General features: G+C 39.0%; 1 protein-coding gene across 2 annotated transcripts in view; it reads left to right on the top strand.

Annotated features, from left to right (window-relative positions):
• B3GLCT (beta 3-glucosyltransferase) overlaps positions 1-15199 on the top strand; it is a 179847-nt gene that overhangs the window by 114390 nt on the left and 50258 nt on the right. For both annotated transcript variants that reach the window (XM_080658983.1, XM_080658984.1), the window contains exon 11: positions 2304-2417. In XM_080658983.1, coding sequence (XP_080515109.1) covers positions 2304-2417 — 114 coding nt within the window. The remainder of the gene's footprint in view (positions 1-2303; positions 2418-15199) is intronic.

The following is a 15199-nucleotide window of genomic DNA, read 5'->3' as shown; positions in this document are numbered from 1 at the left end:
TGAATACTATATAAAATATTTTATAAGTAATATAATGAATTCAATTTAAAATTCAAACAATGCTAATACAATAGATGCATATTTTTAAAGTGTTAAATAATTTAGAATCAACACTGGTTAATTAAAAATAAAGCCTTAACCTGCTGTTATACAAAACTTAGCCTTAGCTTGAAATTCTTTGCAATTGGCACGTAGGACAAATCCACATGAGTTATAGTGACAGATAACACAAACTTTTGAATGCTTTTGGTATTATAGAGTCATAACACTTAATTATATTAAAATGGTTTGTTTATTTTTAAATGATTGGTAATGGGGATACCCATCTTGTACCAAAGAATGAATCACTGTTATGAATAAAACTTTCCTTTACACCAGTTCCAAAAATAGCTGTAGGCTTCTTGTTGGAATTTCTACGAAATTTAATCCTCATTTAACTATTTATTAAGTACCTACTACATCCCAGGCACTGTACTAGTTGTTGGGGAACCAGTCATACAGTAATTCTGACCGTTAGTGAAATTTTTGTTTCAACTGAAAACTGAAAACAAAGAATATAAGTAAAGAGCTCACTCACACTTGATTTTTATTTTTATTTCATTTAAATCAGCTAATTCAGAAGAAATACCTATGCTGTTTAAGAAGGCTTATTAGAGCCAATAGGAACTGACAGCTAAGGGCTGAGAAAAATGGAAGCAGAATTTTTATGGCCTGTAAAAGTGCTGGGGACTGAGGAAAATTCTTGACCTTTTCATCCTTATGAATTGGAGAACATTTCACCCAAGAGTGGGAATATTTAGTGGCTGCAAGCTGTAGGGAGCCCTTTCTGGAGTAAGTCCTCTGCTCATTATGTGCAAAGCAGACTGCCAGTGCAATGTCATGATGAAGATTTTTGTTGTGCTAGAATTTGGAAGTAGAACAGTATGGATTATTTTTTTCCCATAGCAGTCATATCATTTACTGCATCTTTGTTTTGACTTGGAGAAATCTTTGTATCTGCCTTTTTTATGATTGCAGAAATTTGTATTTTAATGTATAAAATAATATTTGGTGGGTTAGAATAGGTATTTTGGAGATTATAGCAAATATCCAGAATTCATAGGTCTTTTTCTTTCTTAAAAGTTGGTGAATAATGGACTACAAGATGGTGCACATTTGCATTTATGTACAAAGGCTATCTGAGTTTGACTGAATTTGTCGATTTACATAGCTAAACACTTAAATTTGGCATTAGATTGGCAGTTTTTGCGTATAATTTATTTTTATTTGGTCTGGAAAAAAGGAAAAGATCTGATAAAGTCTTAAAATATTGACCGGAAGACTTGGTTTATCAGAGTTGAGATTCTTAAATTAATAGGGTATAAAATCTAGGTAGGATGGCTTTTTCCACTAAAACTACAACAGAAGCCCCTTATTCTCCTTAATATTTAGAGATGCAGACAGTAACCTAAAAAACACACATAGAAGCACATAATTACTTGGATAGTTGGTCAAGTAAATTAATATTAAATAGTGATCAGGCAGAATTCTACGTCAGGCGTGGACACAGAGCTGTCTTTTAACATCTAACTCTAAAATGAAGAAAACCAGGAGAGTTTTTGTTGTTTGTGTTTATTGTATTAAAACAATTTATCTGTTAATGATAGAGTTTTAAAATCTGTAATGGTTCTCAAGATCTCATTTCATATATTTCAAAAGTATAATAATAACATCAGTCATTATATGTAGTGATTCCCAATGGTAGAGTTGGGACCACCCTTTATAGAGTTGGGTGGTCCTATTGGAATCTTTGGGTGGGACAGTGTAGTTTGAAAAAATACCCTCCCCCAGTTTAAGAGACAAAATAGCATCTCAGTCGGAACCACATCGACTATTCTCATCTTTGGAAGTAATTATATTTTCTACTTCCCTAAAAAGCTTTATAAAATGAACTCAATTGGGCAAAGAGAAAAATTAGTTAAAATTAATTTAAATGCAACAGTATAATCAGAATGTTGATTATATACTGATTAAACACAATAAGTGTAATTAGAAAATTTATTATTATATGGAAGCAAGTGTATTTATCACCAGGAATAAAAAGTGCTTGGCTCTAGAGTATATTGAAAATGGCCCAGGAAGAAGGTTTTATTCATGTGCATATGGCATTTCTCAGGGTAGAAAAGTGAGCTCTAAGTCTTGGAACACCTGAAAAAGAACAAGTAACAGTTCTCTTTCTTTATAGGGGATTGTGCTGCCCCTTTGAGATTCTAAGCTTTTCTACATAACTGTGTCAGTGACTATCACTTCTCTCATTTTTTCAGTCCCCATTGTAAAGCAGACGTGGGCGGGTCAGGCCAGTCTCATTGAATACTACAGTGACTATGCAGAAAGTTCCATTCCTACAGTGGATCTGGGAATTCCTAATACAGACAGAGGTGAGTCCTTCATTCGTACCACTCCTCTTAATCAGCATGTCCATTCTGTAAATAGAATAAATTCAACTAATAATAAAATGAAATATCTTATAGATGCTATAATTTTTGCCTTATGTAAGTTGTTTTCCTTCCTCTCTTAACGTCTTTACTCATAGATATAGGCTGATTTTTTTTTCAGATTAAGCACTGCATTATAAGTACTAAGACAGGTTATACGTTTTTAATAAGCCATATTGATATGACTGAGCACATGACAATTATGATCAAGTTTGACAATACATTTTTCATACCTTCAGAATTCACTGTGGCCCAATGGGATGTTCAAAGCGAATTTATCATCTTTCCACCAAAGCTTCTCCTCATTTAATTTTAACAATTTAACCAGCCAGGATGTTATCCAACTGCTATATACCAGCCTATGTTAGATGCCAGGGAGAGTAGGAATGAAGCTGATAGTATCTATCCTCAGGTAGCTTATGGTCTGAGCTTGTTTTGTGTGTATCTTTGAGTAGCATTTAACCACATTCCACACTGGTTGTATATTTAGCAAACTGTTGGAAGTACACTAGGTTTTCTCTTCAGATTGCAGGCTCTCTAATTAAAAACATATATAAGGAAAATGGTGTATTTGTCTTTAATTTATAAAATATATCATGTATGAAAAAAGTAGAGACAAATATACGAAACCCCCAGATAAAAAAAGAATATTTCACAAACACAACTTTGATCTCTTGGGCATTTTTCTTTGGCCATATTTCCCCTTTTTAAAAAATATTTATTGTTGGAAGTATTACATATGTCCGCTTCCCCCCCCCCCTCACCCCATTGACCTCTTCTAGCCCACTCTCTCCCCCATTCCGCCACCCCAGGCCCTATTGTCTGTGTCCATTGGTTAAGCATATATGCATACAAGTTCTTTGGTTGTTTTCTTCCCACCCATCCACCCTCCTTGCCTTCCCTCTGAGGTTCCACAGTCTGTTACATGCTTCTATGTTTCTGGATCTATTTTGTTCATTAGTTTATTTTGTTCATTAGATTCCACAAATGAGTGAAATCAGATGATAATTATCTTTCTCTGACTGGCTTATTTTGCTTAGCATAATGCACTCCAGGGCCATCTATCCTGTTGCAAATGGTAGAGTTCTTTCTTTTTTACAGCTGTGTAGTATTCCGTTGTGTAAATGTACCACAGCTTTTATGTCCTCTCATATGCTGATGGGCACTTGGGCTGTTTCCAAATTTCAGCTATTATAAATTGCACTGCTATGAACATAGGGGCGCATATATTCTTTCTGATTGGTGTTTCTGATTTCTTAGGATATAGTCCTAAAAGTGGGATCACTGGGTCAAATGGAAGTTCTATTTTTTATTTTTTGAGGAAACTCCACACTGTTTTCTACAGTGGCTTCACCAGTCTGCATTCCCACCAGCAGTGTACTAGGGTTCCCTTTTGTCCACATCTTTGCTAGCATTTGTCGTTTGTTGATGATAGCCATTCTGACAGGTGTGAGGTGACACCTCATTATTGTTTTGATTTGCATTTCTCAGATGATTAGTAACTTGGAGCATTTTTTTCATATGTCTCTTAGCCTTCTGTATGTCCACTTTGGAGAAGTATCTCTTTAGGTCCTTTGCCCATTTTTTAATTGGATTGTCTTCCTTTTGTTAAGTTGTATGAGTTTCCCATATATTTTGGAGATTAACCCGTATCAGATATATCATTAGCAAATATGTTCTCCCATGCAGTGGGCTCTCTTGTTATTTTGGTTTCTTTGGCTTTGCAAAATAGATGTAGTCCCATTTGCTGACTTTCCCTTTAGGTTCCATTGTCCTCTAGGAGATGTATCGGTAAACATATTGCTGCGTGAGATGTCTGAGATTTTGTTGCCTATGGTTTCTTTTAAGATTTTTATAGTTTCACGACTTACATTTAAGTCTTTTATCCAGTTTGAGTTTATTCTTGTATATGATATAAGTTGGTGGTCTAGTTGCATTATTTTTGCATTGTACCTGTCCAATTTTCTCAGCATTATTTATTGAAGTGGCTGTCTTGATTCCATTATATGCTCTTGCCTCCTTTGTCAAATATTAATTGAGCATAATGGCATGGGTTAAATTCTGGGTTCTCTGTTCTGTTCCATTGATCTATATGCCTGTTTTTGTGCCAGTATGAGGCTATTTTGAGTACAGTGGCTTTGTAGTATAACTTGATATCTGGTATTATGATTCCTCCAACTTTGTTCTTCATTCTCAAGATTGCTGTGGCTATTCAGGGTCTTCCTTGGTTCCATATAAATGTTTGGAGTATTTGTTCTAGATCCATGAAATATTCCATTGGTAATTTAATAGGGATTGCATTGAATGGATAGATTGCTTTGGGTATGGACATTTTAATGATGTTGATTTTACCAATCCATGAACATGGTATATACTTCCACTTGTTTATATCTTCCTCTATCTCTTTTTTTCAATGTCCTATAGTTTTCCAAGCACAGGTCTTTAACCTCCTTGGTTAAGTTTATTCCTCAGTGTCTTAACATTTTTTTTTTGTAATGGTAAATGGGACTGTTTGTTTAGTTTCTCTCTCTGAGAGTTCATTATTTGTGTATAAAAATGCCATAGAAATGGGGAGCCTGGGAGCAAGGAAGGCGGGCAGGGAGGTGGGAGCGGCCAGGGCACATAAGGGAGCAGCCTGGGCGCCTAGACATGAGCGGGAGGCCCGCCATGGTTGTGATTTTGTCATCACCACTGTGGAGCACTTGGGTCGCACCTTTGGTACCAGAAGAATTAAATTTAAAAAATAAATAAAATAAAAAATAAAAATACCATAGATTTTTGGGTGTTCATTTTGTATCCTACTACACTGCCAAATTCTTTTATTAAATCTAGTAGTTTTTTGTGGGTTTTTTTTTTTTTTTTTTTTGGTGGAGACTTTAGTGTATTCTATGCATAGTATCATGTCATCTGTGAATAATGAGAGTTTTATGACCTCCTTTCCAATTTGGATGCCTTTTATTTTTTCTTCTTGTCTGATTGGTGTGGCTAGCACTTCCAGTACTATTTTTTTTTTCTTCAAATTTTTATTAAGGTATTATATGTGTACATATCTTACCATTGCCCCCCCCACCCCACTCCCATACCTGCCCTCACCCCCCAATGTTTTGCATCCGTTGGTTACTCTTATATGCATGCATACAAGTCCTTCAGTCGATCTCTTATTTCCCCCACCTCTCCCTAACCTTACCGCTGTAATTAGACACTCTGTTTGATGCTTTACTGCCTCTGTAACTATCTTTTGGTTCATCAGTTTATAATGTTTTTCATTATCCCTAAATGAGTGAGATCATGTGGTATTTTTCTTTCATTGACTGGCTTATTTCACTTAGCATAATGTTCTCTAATTCCATCCAGGTGTCTACAAATGGTAGTAATTCCTTCTTTTTTATGGCAGCATAGTATTCCATTGTGTAGATGTACCATAGTTTTCTGATCCAGTCATCTGCTGACGGGCACCTAGGCTGTTTCCAAATCTTAGCTATTGTAAATTGTGCTGCTATGAACATAGGGGTGCATATATCCTTTCTGATTGGTGTTTCTGGTTTCTTAGGATATATTCCTAGGAGTGGGATTACTGGGTCAAATGGAAGTTCCATTTTCAGTTTTTTGAGGAAACTCCATACTGTTCTCCACAGTGGCTGCACCAGTCTGCATTCCCACCAGCAGTGCAGGAGGGTTCCTTTTCCTCCGCATCCTCGCCAACACTTGTCGTTTGTTGATTTGTTGATGATAGCCATTCTGACAGGTGTGAGATGGTATCGCATTGTCGTTTTGATTTGCATCTCTCGGATAATAAGTGACTTTGAGCATGTTTTCATGTGTCTCTTGGCCTTCCTTCTGTCTTCTTTCGAAAAGATTCTATTTAGGTCCGTTGCCCATTTTTTTATTGGATCATTTATCTTCCTTTTATTAAGTTGTATAAGCTGCCTGTAGATGTTGGAAATTAAACCTTTATCAGTGATACCATTTGCAAATATGTTCTCCCATACCGTGGGGTTTCTTGTTGTTTTGTTGATGGTTTCTTTTGCTGTGCAAAAGCTTTTTATTTTGATGTAGTGCCATTTGTTTATTTTCTCTTTGGCTTCCATTGCCCTAGGGGCAGTATCACTGAAAAAGTTCTTTTGGCATATGTCTGAGATTTTGCTGCCTGTGGATTCCTCTAGTATTTTTATGGTTTCCCGTCTTATATTTAGGTCCTGTATCCATTTTGAGTTTATTTTTGTGTATGGTGTAAGTTGGTGATCTAGTTTCATTTTTTTGCGTGTATCTGTCCAATTATCCCAACACCATTTATTGAAGAGACTGTCTTGACTCCATTGTATGCTCATGCCTCCTTTGTCAAATATTAATTGCTCATATTGGATTGGGTCGATATCTGGATTCTCTATTCTATTCCATTGATCTATATGTCTGTTCTTGTGCCAGTACCAGGCTGTTTTGAGGACAGTGGCTTTGTAATACAGCTTGAAATCTGGTATTGAGATCCCTCCTACTTTATTCTTCTTTCTCAGGATTGCTGTGGCTATTCGGGGTCTTTTTTTATTCCAGATGAATTTTTGGAGAGTTCTTTCTAGGTCTGTGAAATATGCTGTTGGTATTTTAATGGGGAGTGCATTGAATCTATAGATTGCTTTGGGTAGTATGGACATTTTGATGATGTTGATTCTACCAATCCATGAACATGGTATGTTCTTCCATCTGTTTACATCTTCCTCTATCTCTTTTTTCAGTGTCCTGTAGTTTTCCGCATATAGGTCTTTTACCTCCTTGGTTAGGTTTGTTCCTAAGTATCTTAATTTTTTTGGTGCGATGGAAAATGGGATTACTTTTTTAGTCTCTCTTTCTGTAAGTTCACTGTTGGTGTATAGAAATGCCATAGATTTCTTGGCGTTAATTTTGTATCCTGCTACCTTGCCGAATTCATTTATTAAGTCTGTTAGTTTTTTGATAGAGTCTTTTGGGTTTTTTATGTACAATATCATGTCATCTGCAAATAAGGACAGCTTTACTTCTTCTTTTCCAATTTGGATGCCTTTTATTTCTTCTTCTTATCTGATAGCAATGGCTAGTACATCCAGTACTATGTCGAACAGGAGTGGTGAGAGTGGGCATCCTTGTCTTGTTCCTGTTCTTAGGGGAAATGGTTTTAGTTTTAGCCCATTGAGTATGATGTTAGCTGTGGGTTTATCATATATAGCTTTTATTATGTTGAGGTATGATCCTTCTATTCCCACCTTGTTGAGAGTTTTTATCAAGAAAGGGTGTTGGATTTTGTCAAATGCTTTTTCTGCATCAATTGATATGACTATGTGATTTTTATCTTTCAATTTGTTTATGTGATGTATCACATTTATTGATTTGCGGATATTGTACCATCCTTGCATTCCTGGGATAAACCCTACTTGGTCATGGTGTATGATCTTTCTGATGTAGTGCTGGATCCAATTTGCTAGAATTTTGTTGAGGATTTTGGCATCTACATTCATGAGGGATATTGGCCTGTAATTCTCTTTCATTGTGTTGTCTTTATCTGGTTTTGGTATTAGGGTGATGCTGGCTTCATAGAAGGAGCTTGGAAGTGTTCCTTCCTCTTGAATTTTTTGGAATAGTCTGAGGAGCATAGGTTTTAGTTCTTCCTTGAATGTTTGGTAAAACTCTCCTGTGAAGCCGTCTGGCCCCGGGCTTTTGTTTGCCGGAAGCTCTTTGATGACTGCTTCAACTTCTTCCATAGTTACTGGCATATTGAGCTGTTTAGATTCTTCCTGATTGAGTTTTGGAAGGTTATATTTTTCTAGGAATATGTCCATTTCCTCCAGGTTGTCCAGTTTGTTGGAATAGAGTTGTTCGTAGTATTTTTTAACAATCCTTTGTATTTCGGCGGGATCTGTTGTTATTTCACCTCTTTCATTTCTGATTTTGTTTATTTGGGTCCTCTCTCTTTGCTTCTTGGTGAGCCTGGCTAGAGGTTCATCAATCTTGTTTATCCTTTCAAAGAACCAGCTCTTGGTTTTGTTGATCTTTTGTATTGTTTCTTTGGTCTCTATGTCGTTTATATGTGCTCTGATCTTTATTATTTCATTCCTTCTGCTTACACTGGGCTTTTCTTGTTGCTCTTTTTCTAACTCTTTGAGTTGTTGGGTTAGGTAATTTATTACCCCTGTTTCTTGTTTTTTGCAGTAGGCTTGTAGAGCTATGAACTTCCCTCTCAAGACTGCTTTCGCTGTGTCCCATAGATTTTGGATTGTAGTGTTTTCATTGTCATTTGTTGTCATGATGTTTTTTATTTCTTCTTTGATCTCTCTGGTAACCCAGTCATGGTTTAATAGCATGCTGTTTAGTCTCCATATGTTTGATTTATTTGGGTTGTTTTTATTGTAGTTGATTTCCAGTTTTATGCCACTGTGGTCTGAGAAGATGCTTGATAGGATTTCTATCTTCTTGAATTTGAAGAGACTTTGCCTATGCCCCAACATATGGTCTATCTTTGAGAATGACCCATGTGCACTTGAGAAGAATGTATATTCTGTGGCTTTGGGGTGAAATGTTCTGAAGATGTCAATTAATTCCATCTGGTCTAGTGAGTCATTTAGGATTGATGTTTCTTTGCTGATTTTTTGTTTAGAGGATTTGTCCAATGGTGATAGTGGGGTATTGAAGTCTCCTACTATGATTGTATTGCTGTCAATCTCTCCCTTGATATCCTCCAGGAGTTTTTTTATGTATTTGGGTGCTCCTGTATTGGGTGCATATATGTTTACCAGAGTTATTTCTTCTTGTTGGATTGCTCCCTTTAGTATTATGAAGTGGCCTTCCTTATCTGTTGTTATGTCCTTCACTTTGAGATCTAATTTGTCAGATATAAGTATTGCTACCCCAGCTGTTTTTTCAGTTCCATTTGCCTGGAAAACCTTTTTCCATCCCTTCACCCTCAGTCTGTGTGCGTCTTTTTTTCTGAGGTGGGTTTCTTGTAGACAGCAGATATATGGGTCATGTTTTCTTATCCAATCCATTACCCTATGTCTTTTGATTGGGGCATTTAATCCGTTTACATTTAAAGTTATTATTGATAGGTACTTATTTGTCGCCATTCCTATTCTTTACACCTGTGTTCCTTCTTCGCTTCCTATTTCTTTTTTTTTTTTTTACAGCAGACCCTTTAGCATTTCTTGCATTGCTGGTTTGGTGGTAATAAATTCCCTTAGTCCTTTTTTGTCTGTGAAGCTCCTGATTTCACCTTCAATTTTGATTGATAGCCTTGCTGGGTACAGTATTCTTGGATTCAGACCCTTCCTTTGCATGACTTTGTATATTTCATTCTATTCCCTTCTGGCCTGATGAGTTTCTGTTGATAAATCAGTTGCTAGTCTGATGGGGGTTCCTTTGTATGTAACTTTCTGTCTCTCTCTGGCCGCTTTTAAGATTCTTACTTTGTCGTTGGTGTTTGCCAATTTAATTATAATGTGCCTTGGCGTCGGTCTTTTGGGGTTCATTTTGCTTGGGACTCTGTGAGCTTCTTGGATTTGTGTGGGTTTTTTCTTCTCTATATCAGGGAAATTTTCTGTCATTATTTCTTCAAATAGGTTTTCTATTCCTTGCTCAGCTTCCTTTCCTTCTGGAACCCCTATTATGCGGATGTTGTTTTGTTTCGTGTTTTCCCAAAGTTCCCTTAGGCTCTCCTCCTGCCTTTTAATTTTTTTTTCTAGAAGTTGCTCTACTTGGGTATTTTTTCCCATCTTGTCTTCTAGCTCACTGATGCGGTCCTCTGCTTCTTCTAGTCTACTCTTGATGCTTTCTATTGAGTTCTTTACAGCAGCGATGTCATTTTTCATTTCTTCTTGGTTCTTCTTCATTTCCTCTTGGTTCTTGCTCATATTGTCGAATTTGTCTTCCATTCTTTTCAGCCACCTTATGACCATTTCTCTGAATTCTTTTTCTGGAAGGTTGCTTGCTTCCATTTCGTTTACTTCCTTTTCTGGTGATGCCTGCTTTTCTTTCATATGCGGGCTGTGTCTTTGTCTCCCCATGGTCTCTCTTCTCTGGGTGTCTGGTTATGTAGTTCTCTCTCTCCTGCGTCAATTTAAAGGCACAAAATACAGCACTACCAGGTACAACACACAAGGCACTGAACAGAAATGTATTCAAGATATTAATAACCTCCAATAAAGGTGACCACCAGAGAAAGGCAAATTAGGGGATAGTAGAGAAAGAAGAAGAGGAAAAAGAAAGAAAGAAGAAGAAGAAAAAAAGGGGTGTCAAAATGAAATTGGGAAAAGGGAAAAAAAGAAGAAAAAAAAGTAAGAAAGACAAGAAAGAGACTAAGAGGGAAAGGGAAACAGACTATATATATTGGGGATAAAACTCCAATAGAACAATCACTTATCCCAGCAAATGCCAGCAACAAGTACCTGGGGATTAATACAAACTACAACACCAACTAATATTGAGTGAGGCAAGGGAAAACAGAAGCACTAAACAAACAAAAAAATAAACAAAAGAAGAATAAGCAAAACAATCTCACAAAAAAGCATAAAAATTCAATATAATCTACATTCAAACGAACAACAACAAAAGGACAGAGAGAAAAACAATTTTTGGATAGTTAAGACAGCGAAGAGAGAGGTGTGTATGGACTTGGAGCAGGGGATTGGAGATTAGATATATAAGTAGGGTGAAATTTTAAAAGGGGGTAAACAGAAAGAATAGGGAAAATCTAAAGCAGGAAAGGGGTAAGATAAACAGGACACTGAAAAGGGAAAAGTGAGGAAGAGAGTGATGGCATAAAGGTAGATTTGAGATAGAGTAAAATGATGCTAAAGGAAAGATAAAAATAGAATGTAGAACATTAATCCCAAAACAAAATGAAGAGAAAATAAAATGACACTTAAAAAAAAAAAAAAGATAAAATTGCAGTAGTAATAATACGGATTGAAAATAAAAATGTAATAATTAAAAAGGTAAAATCAAGTGAGGAAAAAAATTAGTTTCTTGAGTAAAAGATGCAAAAAATGAGAATAAAAAAATAAAAAATAAAAATAAAATGTGGAGTAGTGAAGGTCATTCACTTCCTCTGTTGTTCTGTTTGGCACGCCTGTTTCTCAGTCCGGACAGTATTGCAGTTCCCTGCGTTCCACTGCTCTTCAGTGATGTAAGCCAGTCCTGATTTTAAGCAGGCGGTGTGTCTTAATTCGTATTCCTTTATTTTTGATTACACAAGAGTCAATTTGTGATTCAGCCCCTGGGTGGCAGTGTTTCTGGATTGACTTCCGGGTTTATCTATGGCCTCTCTAGGGAGTGTTAGAGCCTTCTTTCCCTGTGGCACTCACTACCGGTTTGTGGGAGTGGGCAGCCTCAGAGCTGACTCTCCGATGGTCACTCCCTGCTCCGATCCCCAGGTTCCAGAAAAACAACTTTCCCCTGCAGTCTCCCAGGGTGTCCCCAACTGGGTGATCCTATGAATTGGGCTTAGTAATCAGAAGCAAGAATTTCAAGAGGAAAAAGCCCAAGTGTGCGCACTCCGTGGCTGCGCGTAAGTCTAGCACACCCCTGAAATTCTTAGGGTGTCCCTGCACTTCAGATCAAAATTGGTTGCTTTTTAGAGAGCCCTTCTGTTAGCAGCTCTGAGGACCCCCTTCCACATTCACAGATCACGCCAGCCCCAGCAGCCACCGATTTTTCTAGGCACAGACTTCCCTGGTCCTCCAGCTCCCGCAAAACGCGCGTTCCTCTCTCGCGCTGGGACCAGAGACCTCACCTTATCCCAGGCGAAATCTGACCTTTCCATGATGGAGTGTAGAGCTCCTCTGAACCCGTGTGTTTGCGCCAATTGGGGAGCGTTGTTCTGGGGCTCGCAGCTGTTCCGTGGGTGCCGCAGTTGTGGATTCTCAGGCTTCCGATAAGCTCCACTTTCCGGTTCCAGATGGCGGCGACTCTGTGTTCAAGCCCGCAGCTCCGGGAGGGGACCCAGCCGCAGTGGGAGCTGCCAGGTCAGGGGAACCCCGTCTAGCAGTCTCCCACCTTCTTCTGGAGTTCAGCTGTCCCCCAACTTGCCAACAAACTCTCCTCGTGCGACCCTCAGCTGTTCTTTCTTTCTGCTCCGGGACAAGGCTCGGAACATGTCTGTCTATTCCGCCACCCCAGTACTATTTTTGAACAAGAGTAGTGAATGTGGGCATCCTGTCTTTTTCCTGTTATTAGGGAAAATGGTTTTAGTTTTTGCCCATTGAGTATGATGTTGGCTATAGGTTTGTGATATATGGCTTTTATTATGTTGAGGTATGATCCCTCTATTCTCACTTTGCTGAGCGTTTTTTATCAAAAAGGGTGTTGGGTTTTTTTGAGTGCTTTTTCTTCATCAATGATATGATCATGTGATTTTTGTCTTGTAATCTGTTTATGTGATGTATCACATTTATTTATTTGTGAATATTGTACCAGCCTTGCATCCCTTGAATAAATCCCACTTGGTCATGGTATATGATTTTTTTAATGTGTTGCTAGGTCTGATTTACTAATATTTGGTTGAGAATTTTAGCATCTAAGTTTATCAGAGATATTGGCCTATAATTCTCTTTCTTTGTACTGTCTTTATCTGTAAGTAGATACCTTCCGATGTTCTTTGTTCATCTTAATTTTTATCCAGTGGTCCTGCCATATTGTAAGTTTAATTTTCTGGTTCCCCAAACCTATCCTATATAATAAAAGCCTAATATGCTACATGTCCGACCATTCGTTCTATCATTCAACCAGTTGCTATGACACGCACTGACCACCAGGGAGCAGACGCTTCAACTGCTAAGTTAGCTTGCTGCTGCGGTCCAGCCAATCAGGACTGGGTGAGACAGGCTGGACATGCCCTGGAGCCCTCCCACGGTTTCTCCCTGGCCTGATCATGCACTGGTGGGATCCCCCAGCCTGGCCTTCACCCTCTCGCAATCTGGGTCCCCTCAGGCACTGGTTGGCAAACTCATTAGTCAACAGAGCCAAATATTAACAGTACAACAATTGAAATTTCTTTTGAGAGCCAAATTTTTTAAACTTAAACTTCTTCTAATGCCACTTCTTCAAAATAGACTCACCCAGGCTGTGGTATTTTGTGGAAGAGCCACACTCAAGGGGCCAAAGAGCTGCAAGTGGCTCGCGAGCCACAGTTTGCCGACCACTGCCCTCAGGGGATGTTGGAGAGCTGGTTTCGGCCCGATCCCTGCAGGCCACGCTGAGGGACCCCACTGGGCCTCTAGTTTATGAATAAAAAAATAAAGTAGTGAATTAATTGTCTAGTTCTTTAGAGTCATTTATTTTTATTGTTTTATGGTAATGTCACTCATAATGCCTTGATTAATAAGTACTATTAAAAGTACTATGTAGAATCAGATATGCTGTTCTTATAGTTATTAGTTTTCCTGACAAGGTTAAATGTATTACTGAATTTGTTATTGTCTGTTTTGGAAAAATTATTTTAGATGAATTTTCTTTTTTTACAATCTTGCTTTTTAAACTTTTATTTAGGTTGGCTTTAATAATCATTTATTCATTCATTCTTTATTCATTCTTAATCCAATATTATTGTTTATATTTATACTTGAGGCCCGGTGCACGAAATTCGTGCACTTGGGGGTGGTTCCTCAGCCCGGCCTGCACCCTCTCATAGTCCAGGAGCCCTTGGGGGATGTCTGTCTGATGGCTTAGGCTAGCTCATCAGGAGTGGGCCTAAGCTCGCAGTCGGACATCCTTAGCACTGCCACAGGGTGGGAGAGGCTCTGCCACTGCAGCTGCACTCGCCAGCCATGAACCTGGCTTCTGGCTGAGTGGCACTTGCCCTGTGGGAGAGCACTGACCACCAGGGGGCAGCTCCTGCATTGAGCATCTGCCCCCTGGTGGTCAGTGCATGACATAGCAACTGGTCATTCTGCTATCAGGCCAAAACCGGCTCTCCGACATCCTCCGAGGTGTCCCGGATTGTGAGAGGGCACAGGCCAGGCTGAGGGACCCCACCGGTGCATGATCAGGGCCGGGGAGGGACACGGGGTTGGCCAGCTGGGGAGGGACTGCAGGAGGGCTCCAGGGTGTGTCCAGCCCATCACGCTCAATCCCAATCTACTGAATCCCAGCAGCAAATTAACCTACTGGTTGGAGCGTCTGCCCCTAGTGGTCAGTGCAAATCATAGCGACTGGTCGACCGGTCGACTGTCTGCCCCCTGGTGGTCAGTGCACATCATAGCAAGCGCTTGAGCAGCCTTAGCACATCATTAGCATATCACACTTTGATTAGTTGAATGGCTAACCAAACGACCAGACACTTAGCATATTAGGCTTTTATTATATAGGATTCTACTTTATTCTTAAAGGAATTTGAGGTGGCTTTCAAAAATACATACCATAATGGTTAAAAGTACAGAAAGAGGTCACGAATAACAAAAATAATGGTCAAATTGAGTAGTTTAATATTAATTAACTAGAGGCCCAGTGCACAAAATTTGGGATCCTTCAGGGGATGTCCGACTGCTGGTTTAGGCCCGATCCCACACAGGGGATCCAGGACAACTGGCTCCTAACCACTCGCCTGCCTGCCTGCCTGCCTGATTGCCCCTAACCCCTCTGCCTGCTGGCTTGAGTGCCCCTACCTTGCCCCCTTGCTGACCTGATTGCCCCTACCTTGCCCCCCGCCTGCCTGATTGTCTCTAACCTCTCTGCCTGCCTGCCTGATCACCCCTAACTGCCCTCCCCTG

The sequence above is a fragment of the Plecotus auritus genome, assembly GCF_963455305.1.
Source record: "Plecotus auritus genome assembly, chromosome: 3".
Taxonomy (NCBI): Eukaryota; Metazoa; Chordata; class Mammalia; order Chiroptera; family Vespertilionidae; genus Plecotus; species Plecotus auritus.
Note: the sequence above shows the minus strand (reverse complement) of the source record. Positions and strands in the feature narration are given on the sequence as shown.